This window comes from Acomys russatus, chromosome X, assembly GCF_903995435.1.
Source record: "Acomys russatus chromosome X, mAcoRus1.1, whole genome shotgun sequence".
Classification (NCBI taxonomy): Eukaryota; Metazoa; Chordata; class Mammalia; order Rodentia; family Muridae; genus Acomys; species Acomys russatus.
This window is the reverse complement of record NC_067169.1, coordinates 93,110,464-93,124,581: the sequence shown is the minus strand read 5'-3', so window position 1 is coordinate 93,124,581 and position 14,118 is coordinate 93,110,464. Positions and strand designations below refer to the sequence as shown.

General features: G+C 45.9%; 1 protein-coding gene across 1 annotated transcript; it reads right to left on the bottom strand.

Annotated features, from left to right (window-relative positions):
- Window positions 1-8,158: 8,158 nt before the first annotated feature.
- Window positions 8,159-11,567, bottom strand: Slc25a5 (solute carrier family 25 member 5). Its single transcript, XM_051141397.1, has 4 exons — window positions 11,364-11,567; window positions 9,876-10,362; window positions 8,962-9,102; window positions 8,159-8,578 (listed from the first exon to the last, which is right to left on the bottom strand). Exons 1-4 carry the CDS (start codon window positions 11,472-11,474, stop codon window positions 8,421-8,423), a joined length of 897 nt encoding a protein of 298 aa, XP_050997354.1. The 5' UTR covers window positions 11,475-11,567; the 3' UTR covers window positions 8,159-8,420.
- Between the last annotated feature and the right edge of the window lie 2,551 nt (window positions 11,568-14,118).

Sequence of the window (14,118 nt, the reverse complement as noted above, 5' to 3'; positions counted from 1 at the left end):
CTAAAAGTGAAGAGCTTTCATTGTTCTTTGCTCATGTGCTTGTTATTTGGGGTGTCACCCAATAGGCTAGTTACTCTTGTATCCCAAGTGGGGGCTTAGCATTCTCGGCTAAGACCCTTCATGGAAGACAAGCCCAAACCTGGTGGAGGGGGGTACACAGGACTGATTAAAGGCATGGTGGTGCACGCCTTTAATCCCAGCACTCTGGGAGGCAGAGGCAGGAGGATCGCTGTGAGTTTGAGGCCAGCCTGGTCTACAAAGTGAGTCCAGACAGCCAAGATTACACAGAGAGACCCTGGCCTAGAGTTCAGAGGGTAAGATGCTTGTCATCCAAGCCATCTGATGGTTTCCATCCTGGGGACTTGCTCACACACAAAGAAATAGTTCTTAAAGGCAAACCTGTTTTGGAGAAGTTGACGAAATATGAATAAAATAAAACTTAAATCTAGAGCTTTCGGTATGAGTATTTTGTGCAATGGTGATTCCTACATGATTTCTAACATTGGCTAAAATAGAAACCCACCCACATGTGAAGAATGGAGTCTATAAGCAGTGCTCTTTATGATTAAAATGTCTATTTGGTATCCGCAAAAGGACTTTGTTGGTGGATACTAAAACTATCTGGCTTTCATCTTTCTTTTAGTTTGACAGGCGCTCCATATGTAGCCTAAGCTGGCCTTGAACTCAAGAGATGAGAAATTATAGGCACGCATCACCATGCCTTGTTGGCTTTCATATTTCAATACATTTTATGGCTCGTTTCTGACCGATCACCTTGAAGTATTCCTTGAAGTCCTCTGATAGGTCAGATATGGCTGGACCTCATTGTAACAGTTGTGAAATGGAGCAAATCGTAACATCTGCATAGCAGGGCTGGTGAATTGAATTCATGTAGACTGCTTAGTGCAACACCTGACAAGGGAGAGGTCCAAATAATGGGTCATGATCCTGCATCTGCGGCTTGAGAGGAATCCCTGGTATGTAGTAGTAGCAATTATTTCATCACCAGAAGCACATTTTCTTACTTCAATCTACCTCGTTCTAGAAGTCTGTAAAGAACCACAGTCCCATTTAAGAAATGAGCGAGATGTGCTGGTAGATTTCTATATTCCCACCCCCACCCCCCCCCACCTCAGGAGGCCGAGACAGGACAATCACAAAGATTGTCAGTTCTATGTGAACCTGGGGTACAGAGCAAGACTTTCTCAATCAACCAACTAACCAATCAAATTTATCAACTAATAAAAAAATTCACCTTCCTGAAAAAAGTTCCCTTCTTGAATGTAAAACACACACACACACACACACACACACACACACGGGCACATGCATGTGCATAAGCACATAATTAGATTGCAATTTTCTTGATGGAAAACCTGATGGAATGTGACATGACTCAAGACAAACATGGGACTGAAGTAGGGTTATAATTTCTATGGCCAATTGTCTAATTAGCAAACAGGGTGCTTTGACCCATCAGCCCAAGTGCTTTTATCCCATGACTTTCATTTCTGCAGTGAAGCTACTTACTACAAGGCCTTTAAAAATTATTTTTAAAATATTTCGCAGTGCGGAGCATTGAACCTTGGCCTTGGGCTGGCAGGGCAAGCACTCTGCTCACTGAGCTCCATTCCTACCTCTCACTGCTTTTACAACTCAGTTTTTTACAATAAATGGACTCTTGAACCCTGGGCTTCCTTGCAAAAGTGAAAGGAGATTATTGCCTTTGAAAGGCCTCCTGGGATTGGCAGGTCTCAGCAGTTTCTTTCTCTGGGCAGTGAAATCACGGGATTGGGCAATCAGGCTAGGGCCTCACAGATTCCTTGAAATACTACAAGAGCAAGGGCCCTGGTGATCGCACAGGGTTGGCTGGCTGAGTCGCACTGACTGCTTGTGATGGTGGTGGGGGCGGGGCAGGCCGGATATAATTTTGGCCTTTGCTCCCTTTCATAATCACTGTTGTAAAATAAAACCACATGTGCCTGTTGTTCAGTCCATTCCAGGAGGGTCATTTTCTCTACAGTCTTTGTTTGAGTCACTTTCTATCCACTACATGTAGAAATTTCTAGAGGCGTTTTAAAATTTTTATGTGTGTGTAATAATATAAAGGCATATGTAAAAAAGTAATTAAAAATGTAAAATGTGTACAGGGTTTCTCTGGCTGTCCTGGACTCCGCTTTGTACACCAGGCTGGCCTCGAACTCAGAGATCCACCTGCCTCTAAGAATTCTTGCTTACTACCAAAAGAGACTTGATACCCTATGAGCATATACAGGGGGAGGAGGTCCCCCTCAGTCACAGTCATAGGGGAGGGGAGTAAGGGGAAAATGGGAGGGAGGGAGGAATGGGAGGATACAAGGGAGGGGATAACCATTGAGATGTAATATGAATAAATTAATAAAATTAAATTTTAAAAAATTAAAAAGAAAAAAGAATTCTTGCGTAGCATGACCAAGCCCTAAGTTTATCTCCAGTACTGCAGGAAAAGAAAAATGTACAGACAAAAATAAATAAATAAATAAAATATCATTTTTGTTTGTTTTTCTTTTTGGTTTTTCGAGACACAGTTTCTCTGTGTAGCCCTGGCTGTTGTGGACTCACTTTGTAGACCAGGCTGGCCTCAAACTCACAGCGATCTGCCTGCCTCTGCCTCTGGAATGTCTTTGTTTTTCCAGACAGGGTGTCTCTGTCCAGCTCTGGCTGACCTGGAACTTGCTCTGTAGACCAGGCTGGCCTCGAACTTATAGAGAGCGACCTGCCTCTGCCTCACGAGTGCTGGGATTAAAGGTGTGCACCACCACTACCCATCAACAGTAAAATATCTTGATAAAGCAATTAGCAGTGACAATAATATTTTTTTTAAGCTTGGAAGTACAGCCTAGTTATGTACATGTGCCGAGCATAAGTGAGACCTTGGTTCTGATCCCCAGCATAAATAAACAAATAAATAAATATGTGATGGAGAGATGATAGATAGATAGATAGATACAAATGAGCAACAAACACAAAAACAAATATGTTGCTTAAAATGGGTCTCTAGCATTGGCCTAAGAACTTTCTACATATTAATCCCTTTTATCTCTACATTTTTTTCCTCTCTGAATTAGGACCCATCATTATTCTTGTACTCCAGATGGAGAAACTGAGGCAAAAAAGCAGCTAGGTAAAAAGTTGACTATCCAATGAAACACTGTAGCATTTGAAAAGCCCAAAAGCTGGTGAGCAGTCCTGAGCAGGAAGCCTAGGAGTGGTGTGTTCGGCTCTGGGAGCAGTCAGGTAATAAGGAAGTCCCAAGCTTAGATCTGTTACCTTCCTGGTATACTGCGCTGGCTGGAAATCCCTCATCCCCTCCAACTCCATGCCAGGAATGAATCCCGGATTTACCGAAATATTAGCTTACAGAATTTGAGAGCCTGTCTTTAAAATCTTGTGAAAAGTTTACCAACCCTTCGGAACTAATGAATGCATCACTGGCCCCTTTCTAGAGCTTGGGAGGGGCTATGCAAAGGATGCCTGTGGGGAGGATGCAGCCTTAGCATCATCTCCTCTGTCTGCACTGCCCAGCTGACATGTCTCCTTTCTCCACAGCCAGCCATTGGTGCTCACTCAGACAGAAGGGCTTTCTTTTCACTCCCCAGCGCGGGCCCCTGGAAATTGACCTCTCAAGAGCTATTTAGAAGAGTCTTTGCTTTGGGTATGTCCATTTGGGGAGTAAAACTAGAGGCAGGGCGATGCCTTTTTTTTTTTTTTTACTGTGATTGGGTTTTAAATCTCACAGTGCTAAATGTCTTCCCTGGGTTGGCAAAAGGCATCCTCAGTCCCAGGCTCGATGTTCAAGGCGGGCTTCCGTTGCCTGCTCTTGTCCACATTCATAGGGAGACCCACAGATTAATAGGCACCTTTAATTCAACTCAGTTTTGTCTCTGAAAAGGGTCCAGTGAAAAGCAACCGCCCAAACTGTCGCTTGAACAGTGTTTATGTCTGTTGCTGGGATACCGAAGGCTCTTTGGAGCAGTTGGCTAAGAGGAGCACCATGCCTCTGACCTGGTTCACCTACACATCCAGCAAATAACGGCCAAAATGATAGGAAAGCGCCTCCAAACAGTTGGAGTGTAACACAAGGCATCCCCAAATTACAGCATCCAGTATTTGTTGTTTAAATAAATTTCAACCTGCATACAGAAGGGAGCGTTACACATAATAGGACAAGGCTTTGAAAAGACAGATGTTAATTATTTGGAGGTACATCGGACCACCTCTGACCTACCACCCTGAGCTGTAATTTTGTGCCTCTGCTTCGTGGTCCTGAAATTGATGAAACCCTTTACATTTGTAATTTTGCTTGCCAACACCAGCCCACCCACACAATCTGTAAATGACTGCTATGAGTCAGAAGCAGCATGGTTACAATTGTGTTAGGTATCTTCAAATGTGCTCTGGGGATGATTAAATCACCTAATCCAAGTCCTTTCGTTGCTTCTGCATTTTCTGTCAAAAGGATGGAGCTGGAGAATGTCTAAACCAGATGGGACTTTACAGTTTGTCTTCCCCCCAGAGCCTTTCATGGGTGACAAACTAGGGCTCTGATGTTAGAGATGGTTTGGAGCTTTGATCCCTGGGTGCTCCATAATCTTGGCTAAAACCCCAAAGGAAAGTACTGTTTTGGGGTGTTAATAAAAGGCCACACTCAATAAACCTTGCTTAGGGTCTAGAAGCTACCTCTTCATTGCCCTCTTGCCTCCGACAACATATGTGAGTCTCGGCTGTGACTGAATGACACTCTTCTCAAAAAAAAAAAAAAAAAAAGTGACATTTTAAAATCCAACTAGTGAGACTATGGTTCGGATAAATTAGTATTGTTGTAATGACAAGCATCCATTTGGAAAGGATAGATAGACCAGAAACTGACAATAATGGTGACTTTTGAAGAGGGAGGCTAGGCACGGAAGAGGCTAGGTGTGGAGAGCTTTAGTGCGCATTTCATTACCTTTTCTTTATGACTTGGTTTTGACCGTAACTATATTAAAAACTAAACAACAACAAAAACACACACACAAAAAAAACCCAAAAAGGCAACTTACAAACACCAACCATATCCCGAACTACCAAAGGAGAAATAGAATGAATGCACCCTAGTAACACTGATACCTGAAAAGCCATTGCACACTAATCAATACTTTGACAATATATTTTTTTTGTCTCCCAAAGTATCCACAATGTCAGAGACTGAATGGATTACCCCCCCCCCCTGCCGAGAGCCTGGGGAAGTGCCAGCAATGGTCCTGGTTTACAAGAACTCACTTTGCAGTTTAGGTTTTTAAAATACTTTTGAATTAATAAACCCCTAGTCTAGCACATCTGCATCTCTTTTCGTACAAAATAATGGTTTAAATGACTTACCCTCCACGACAGCTGCTCCTCTGGGAAGGTACCCCTTGTTTCTTTCCCCGGCGCTCTGGAGCAGCCGCGGCACACCGCTTCCAGAGGCGGAGTGGAGAGGCCCTCTGGAATAGGACGCGCGCTGTGCACGAGCTGACCTGTATTCTGGCTCTCTCACCTGGAATCAGACTCCACAGATCCTGTTAGGCATTGAATAGTAACAAAACAACAGCATAAATTAGGGTGTTGTTGCTAAGATTGTGTACCAACAAACGTCCACATGAGCATAATAGATGTAATGAATGCTATAGCACTATCCAGCACAGCTTGGAGAGATTACAATCACTTTGTCTTTAAATTAAATTTCAAAAATCATTGAGCAACAGGAATAGCAAGAACAACGAGAGAACTCCCCCCCCCACCTCATCTGTGTCAGCCACCCAATGACAGGAGGTCTCACTTCTGATCATTAATGCCCAGTCCTACGTTCATTTTAATAGCTGGCAGCTCAGTGAATACACATCTATTGTAATAACCATAAAGGGCGCTTGGGTCCTCTTGTATTGTGGTTGAAACCCTAAGTGGACAGCCTCTCCTTCACTTTCAGGAACAAAATCTGTAACTGAAAGGCCTGGCCTGAAGCTTATTTTATGTCAGTGCCACACAGTATGGTATATCTCGATTTTTGTTTTGTTTTAAGATAGGCTTGAATTAATTCATCGCTGTTGCTGTACTTTGTTCAATAGAAATGGGTGCAGAATAGCAAAATAAAACCTCACATCGGGGTGTTGATGAGATGCCGAGGGGTTTCTTCATCCTCACAACACTCCCAAGGAATAGGGCTAGCATCACTTTCTTGCCTTTTCACCAGTGAGGGAAAGGAGGCTCAGAAATTAACTGACTTACCTGAGACTATCCACTGTGACAATTCAGGTGCTTTTTTGTTTTGTTTTGTTTTTTTGTTTTTCGAGACAGGGTTTCTCTGTGTATAGCCTTGGCTATCCTGGACTCGCTTTGTAGACCAGGCTGGTCTCAAACTAAGTGCTGGGATTGAAGGTGTGTGCCACCACAGTCCGGCTCAGGTACTTCTTCTGATCATAGAATTTTGGAAGCTCAGCTACTTCCTGATGGCCCTAGGTACCATTCAGAGGGTGCCTATTGAATATGTCCTGTAGTGACTGGTTCACATAAACAATTTAGCCTTTGCAACTACCCGGTGAACAGGTGCCATTACCTTCATTTTATGCATTAAAACAAAACAGAACAAAAAACAAACAAACAACAACAACAAAAACCCAGAGACTTAGAGAAATTAAGAAACTTGTCGAACCCAGAGAATCCAGATTTTAGCCCACGCCTCTGTGATACCAGAACAGCATTGCTTTTAAAATATTTCCCTCCAGAGACATCTCAGATGATGCCTTTTTTGTCTTTTCCTGAATGAAGAACGACCATGGAAGATGAATGACTTGAGGCAAAGCAACACTGACTGCCAGCTTCATTCACACAGGAGAGAATGCTGTTGCCTCCTTGACATCATCAGTTGAGAGTTCTTCACTAAACTCTCCCGTGACTCAGGTGCTTGGCCCGTAGGTGCACAGCATCCCCCAGGCATTATTAATAGGTCCCATTATTTGTCTGGGAACACCTTTAACACACACCAGTGAGCGGGGTGTGTTCCCTAGCTTTCTCTGTGCGTGTAATCACCCATCTTACTTTCTATACATGTTGAGACTTGACGGGATGCTTTATTCTTCATATAAATCTCATGGTACTGGCAAAATTTCTGAAGCCCAATGAACAGCTTCCAAAATTGCACGTGCTCCCCTGTGGACCCCAAATAAAAGCTTATCCAATAGAAACAGGAACATTCTCCACCAGCAGGGATGTGAGCATGCCAAGCAAGATGCAGGTGCTGTTTCTCCTTTATAAAAGGAGTTATGAGGTGGTGCCTGTCACCCAGCACTCCATAATCTTGAACAGCATTACCATCTTAGCACTGCAGATTGGTGCCAGCCCTAATCCTCTGCTTTGAATGAGATTAAATAAAAAACGGCTTGAATCAGGTGAAGATGAAAGAAGGCAATTGGATGAAAACTGGGAACTGTGGTTACATTAAAAAAAAATCATTTGTGAGGTGGTATTCATGTAACAGTCCTTTGAAAGTGAATAACTTGCATTATGGTTCTTGTTTAATAGCTACAGGAATAGGAGATAGGAGACGCAGGGACAGGATACCTTTGGGGAGCTCTGGCAGCTATGACAGGCTACAGGCAATGGACCAAAACTTTTCAGATACACTGGCCCCACATTCTGCTAATGAATTGGGAATACTGACTGGTACATATCCAAGTTGTTCCTTGCCAAATTGATCGCTGACAAGGGCTTTTAAAAGTTCTTTCAGCTAGCCAGATATGGTGGCGCACGCCTTTAAGCCCAGCACTTGGGAGGCAGAGGCAGGTGGCTCTCTGTGAGTTCGAGGCCAGCCTGGTCTACAAAGTGAGTCCAGGACAGCCAAGGATAAACCACAGAAACCCTATCTTAAAAAAACAAAATGAAACAAAAAGTTCTTTCAGGTAGGCAGGGTGGCACATACCTTTAATTCCAGCACTGGGGGGGGGGGGCACTTGGGGATGGGGGCAGAAGCAGGGACAGGTACCTCTATGAGTTTGAGGCCAGCCTGGTCTACAGAGTGAGTTCCAGGGCCTCTATTCAAATGTAGTGCTTACCCACACACAAGGCAGATTTTTTTTATATGAAAACAAACAACAAACAAAACTCTTTTTAAGATATTTTTATTTCTTCAATTTTTATTTCCAGGAGTGACTGAAATAAAAAATATAATTGAGTCCCATCATTATTTTCATTATGGAAATGGCTTTAAGAGAAAACTGGTCAGGTGAATATTATTGCTTCCCACTTTTCAACTGGTCATAGTTGCCATTGAGAAAACAGACAAGCCCAGAGAATCTGTCCAGAATGTTCAAGATACAATATATCATACAACATGCCTGTTCTCGGGGAGAACACCTAGGACATAATTATGTGTACTTCTTGATCTCATCATACAAGACAAGCACAAAGGCACCGCCCATGCCTCTGAGAACGTTGGACCATGCGCCCTTGAAAAAAGCCTTGCTTCCTTCATCACGAGCGATCTTCCGCCAGCAGTCAAGTGTGCCTGTATACATGATGTCCGCTGCAGAAAATAAAGACACAGAGCTGATGACTTAGAGGCCAGCAAACACCTCCCAATTCCTAACACTAAAGAAAGCAGAGCCCCACCTTTAAAAAGCAATTCCAAGGTTTGTTTGGTTTTGGGAGGGGTGGCGTGGGGGGGGCATCTTCAGATGGTTTGCTCACAGGCACTTGTGCCACCAACATGGATCCTGTCACCCTCATCCCTTCAGTGCCTACCATGTTTTATGACAGGGGAGACTGAATCTAGGGCCTTGAGTATGATGGGCTAGCACTCTACCACTGAGCTGTATGTCTTTAGCGTCAGGCTACAGTTTTTAAACGCAGCCACCACTAGTTTGTGGCCCTAACTTGCCCCATATCTTGCGCTCAAGCAGAACTTACTCCCTTTGCGTCCAGACTGCATCATCATACGACGGCGAACTGTGTCAAAAGGATAGGAAGTCAGGCCAGCCACAGCAGTGACAGACTGTGCGATCATCCAGCTGATGAAGATGTGAGTATTCTTGGGATCCGGAAGCATTCCTGAAAGTCAGAAAGAGATTTTTTTTTTTCTTCAATCGAAATGCAGTTCTGCTGACCTAGTTTTCCACACCCACCCAACCAACATTTTATCTACCATGAATTTCACATGGGGAGACATTGGCTTCCTTCAGCAATTAGAAACGAAATAAATGTTAGGCTTTTCTCTTAGGTTGCTACAACGATCTCTAGTCCTAGCACTCAGGAGGCAGAGGCAGGCAGATCTGAGTTCGCCAACCTGGTCTACAGAGTGAGTTCCAGAATAGCCAGGGCTACATGGCGAAACCCTGTCTTGTAAAACCAAACCAACTCCCAAATCTCTCTCTCTCTCTCTCTCTCTCTCTCTCTCTCTCTCTCTCTCTCTCTCTCACACACACACACACACACACACACACACACCACACACTCACACAAAATCCAGCTGGTTCAAGCCTAAAATCTCAGCACCTGGGAACCAGAGGCTGGAAGACCTTGAATTTAAGGTCAACCTGAGCAACACAAGAAAGAGACCTAGCTTGAGAAACAAAACAGGCGCTGGGCATGGTGGTAATGCCTTTAACCCTAGCACCCAGGAGGTAGAGGCAGGTAGGTGGCTATGAATTGGAAGCCTGGTCTACACAGTGAGACCCTGTCTCAAAAGAGAAAAGAAAAAAAACTAGGGCTTGGGGGATACAGCTCAGCATTGGATTAGCATGCACGAGGCCCTAGGTTGAGTTCCCAGCATGGCAAATAAATACCCAAAGCACCCACAACTTCTAAGCATATAGCAAACTTACCCTTTGCAGTGTCATAGATACCAAAGTAGGCAGCTCGGTAGATGATAATGCCCTGTACTGACACATTAAAGCCTTGGTACAGGCCCTTAATCCCATCAGATTTGTAGATCTTAACCAGGCAGTCGCCAAGGCCTTTGAATTCCCTTTCAGCTCCAGCTTTGCCCACATCAGCTGCTAGACGGGTACGGGCAAAATCAAGAGGGTACACAAAGCACAGGGATGTGGCCCCAGCGGCACCACCTGATGCCAGGTTCCCTGCAAAGTAGCGCCAAAACTGGGTCCTCTTGTCCACACCACCCAGAAAGATCTGCTTGTATTTATCTTTGAAGGCAAAGTTGAGCGCCTGGGTGGGGAAGTATCTGATGACGTTGGCCAGGTTACCACGCCAGAAGGACAGGACTCCCTGTTCCTTGGGGATACGAACCACGCAGTCTATGATGCCCTTGTATTGCTTATCTGCCGTGATTTGCTTGCTGGCATGCTGCACCTGATGGATAGGAAGAAGGCAATAGGAAAAGTTATAACCACTGAGAGAGGAAAAGGGAAGAACACACACGCCTAATATTCAAGGTTGGTTCCCCTTTCTCCAAATCTAGCTTTCAGAATCACAGGAGCTGGACGATCCTGAGCGCTGATGCTATCCCAGGGCGTTAGAACCGATCTGCACCATCAGAAGCGGTAAGCCTCCACCTCTGCGAGTGGGGCACCCTCAAGTGGATCTATGACCTTTAGACCAGGAAGAAAGGTCATTTCCTCCACGTCAGGTTCAGAGGCATTAGGGTGGGACCTACATAGGACACGGTCACCTTGGTGACCACAGTCAACCTCTCAGGTCTCCTGAGCTGCTTCCTTTCCGCCCCACCCCCACTTTTGTTCGGCCCGGGGAAGGGGGGGGGGGAAGGAGTGGTGACGACTTTCGACCACGAGCGCCCCCTAGAGGCAGAGCGCGCCGAGCGCGCCGCAGGAAGGCTGGCGAGGGGCTGCGCGGGGGCGGACGTAACCGGCACATGCTCTTCCCAGCGTCCACTTCCGGCCTGCCGGCCGGCGAGCTTGCACCGCGTTGTTCGCAGGCTGCGCGCCCGCCGAACCGGTCCGCGTGGCCTGCCCAAAGCTGTAATCTCCTTGCCGTGACCTTGAGGTTTTCGGTAAGGCCAGGTGTTCTGTATTCCAGTGCCTGCTTTCAGGCCTATTGCCCTTGACTCTAAATCCGGGGTAGACAGTGTCTGTCGCGCAGCCTTATCCTAGTTCTCTGTGCTGGGGATGGTCCCCAGCGCCACAGCTCCCTCTGGCCCCAACCACTTGCGCCACTCAAACTCCAGATCCTTAAAGGCTCCTTCCTCTGGTTTGCTTTTCGGTCTGACACTGTGACCAGGCCCCGCCTTCACCTTGCCACAAGTCTAAAGACCGAGTCCCACTTTCCCACTAGGGTACCCCCTTTCTAGGCATATCCTTTACTTCCTGCCTGGGCCCCTCGATCCCAAGACATACCTGTAGCAGCAGCTTGACCCGCTCGATGGGTGCTACCGCCGTCTTGGAGATGGCTGCGGCCACTCCACCAGCCAAGAAGTCCTTGGCGAAGGACACAGCGGCATCTGTCATGGTGAAAGAATAAAGGAAGAGGCAGACGACTGCGGGACAGGACAGGCTTGACAACCGGCTTAGACTCCGGGACTCTGGGGCGGAGCAAAGCAAATGGCCGACTTATATAGTGGCAGCCCGGCGCTGAGCTGCCGGCGTAAGGGGCGGGCCGAGGCGGGCGCCCTGCTCAGGCGCGCAGAATGGCTGAGATGCTGAGTGGTTCGGGACATGCGGGAGGAGCCTGGTCGCCTTTCCAGCCTCGCCTGCCCTTGGCACCTGATTAGACCAGAGTAAGGGGGGGTGAGGTGTGGGTGGCGCAGGGTCTACAACTTGCGACCTGGACCCTGAGAAGTGTCTAAGAATCGGGAGGGATGGTGAAGATAAGTGTGCCCAAACGAAAATACACACACACACACACACACACACACACACACACACACACACACACACACACACACACACACACACCCCAAACAAACAAACAAACAAACAAAAAACCGGGCCTAGGGCCAGGCCTAAGTTGAAGACACTCCAGACAGACAAAATCGCTCTTAAACCCCAGGAATCGAGATAAATATCTAATGGAATAGTAAAAGATTTCATTCAGACACACTTTTTTTGACAAAGAAAATAAATTGGAGACCCAGGACTGGAATTCCAGTGAGGCACAGGAATCAAGGTCAGGCTAGTTCAGGACGGGGTCTCTGTCTTTGTAAAGGTCTGAACATTAACAATCCAAGGATTTTTTTTTTTTTTTGCATCGTTTTTGAGCTTTTAAAACATTACATTTACAAATGAGGTTCATTTATGTTGGTTGCTGAGTTGTTCTGTGTCAAGTTCTGTGAACTTCACCCTAGACCTGACACTATGGGGCGAAGCTTTGTCCAGGAAGCCAGAGAAAACTGAGGTACCAGCTAGGTGCTATCCTGTCAGCATGTCTCAGACTGGCTTGCAAATAGCCTAACTAAGATCTCACTGGGAATTGGCCTAAGAGAGCACAAAGGACTGGCCTCAAGGTGAGGAAATGATTTTAACTGGAAGGCAAATTGAGTACCTAGAAGGACAAGAGGTTTAAAAAGGTTAAGAATGCAGTTGACCTTTGGCTTTTCTAGCTCCAGGTGAAGAGCTCACAGATCTAGTAGATTGCTGAATTCCAGCTGTAGCGCTGTCGGACTCAGGGATTCCCTGAGCCCCTTAATCCTGAAACTGAGTAACTATTCCCCACAAATGACCTTAAGATCAGGAGTACTCCCTCAGTACTCCCTCGGGGTTCAGAAAGGCAGCAGCAGATAATGCGATCAGAAGCCTGCTTCTAAATAATTACTGCTTGTTTTATAGAAATAATTGGGACAGTCGAAAACAGCACTGCACCTGACCCTCAGCTGTCCAACCTTCAGAATTCCCAAAGGCAAAATGCCTGCGGGCCTGTCTACACTTAGGACACAGTGGGTGTTTTAAGGTAGAGTTTCTGTTTCTTTGATAAAACACCGTGACCAAAAACAACTTGAGGAAAGGTTGATTTCATCTTACCTCTTTTCCCTCAGTCAAGGAAGCCAGGGCAGGAGCTCAAACATGGCAGGAACCTGGAGGCAATAGTTGATTAAAAAAAAAAAAAAAAAGGCCTTGTTGCTTACTGGCTTCCTCAGCCTGCTTTCTTCTAGCACTCAGGCCCACCAGCCCAGTGGTGGCCCCACCCACAATGAACTGGGCCTGCTCCAATCAATCATCAAATAAGAAAGGTCAGTCTGGTGTGTGTGGGGGCATATTCTCAATTGAGGTTTCTTTCTGCTCAGATGACTCCAGCTTATAGCAAGTTAATTAACATAAAAGTAGCCAGCACAGTGGGCACATGACTTGTTTTCTTCCCTTGCCCTCTCCCACCTCATCTATAGCTGCCTCCTACAGCTTCCTCCAGGGCTTTCAGGCATTGCTGTGAGTATAGTGTATTAATTGGTAGCTCCAAGAAGCCTAGCAATATGAAACGACGGCCCTAATGTCAGTAGGTCTTTCAAGGAGAGTTTTTGTTTTCTTAAAAGTTTCAATGGTGTACCTTATTTGAGCCAGTATAGCTACCACATACATGTGAGACGGACTCTACCGCTGAGCTACAACCTCAGCCCCTAGATTTTTATTTGGCAATTACTAATAACATACAAAATAAGTTTCATTATAACACCTTTGCACACACTTATCATATAGTGTGCTCGTATCTACCCCTTATTACTACTCTCTTTTCCTCCCCCCACACACACTGGTTAAACACACACACACACACACACTTAAACCCAGATTCTACTTGAGAGGAAACCGATTTGGCTTATCTACCCAGGAGAGCTCCTGTCTCCGTTTCCTGAGTACCACATTCACGTAGGCCATGGGGATCCTGACTCTAGTCCTCGTGCTTGTTTAGAAAGTATTTTACCCATTGAGCTATCTCCCTAACTTTATATCTTTGAAGCAATTGCCAGTGGGATCTGTGGCTCCCTGAGTTCTTAGGAAGTTTTCTATTACTACATAGAAAAGCTTTCTTCGCCGGGTGTGGTGGCGCACGCCTTTAATCCCAGCACTCGGGGAGGCAGAGGCAGGCAGATCGCTGTGAGTGCGAGGCCAGCCTGTTCTACCAGAGTGAGTCCAGGACAGCCAAGGCTACACAGAGAAACCCTGT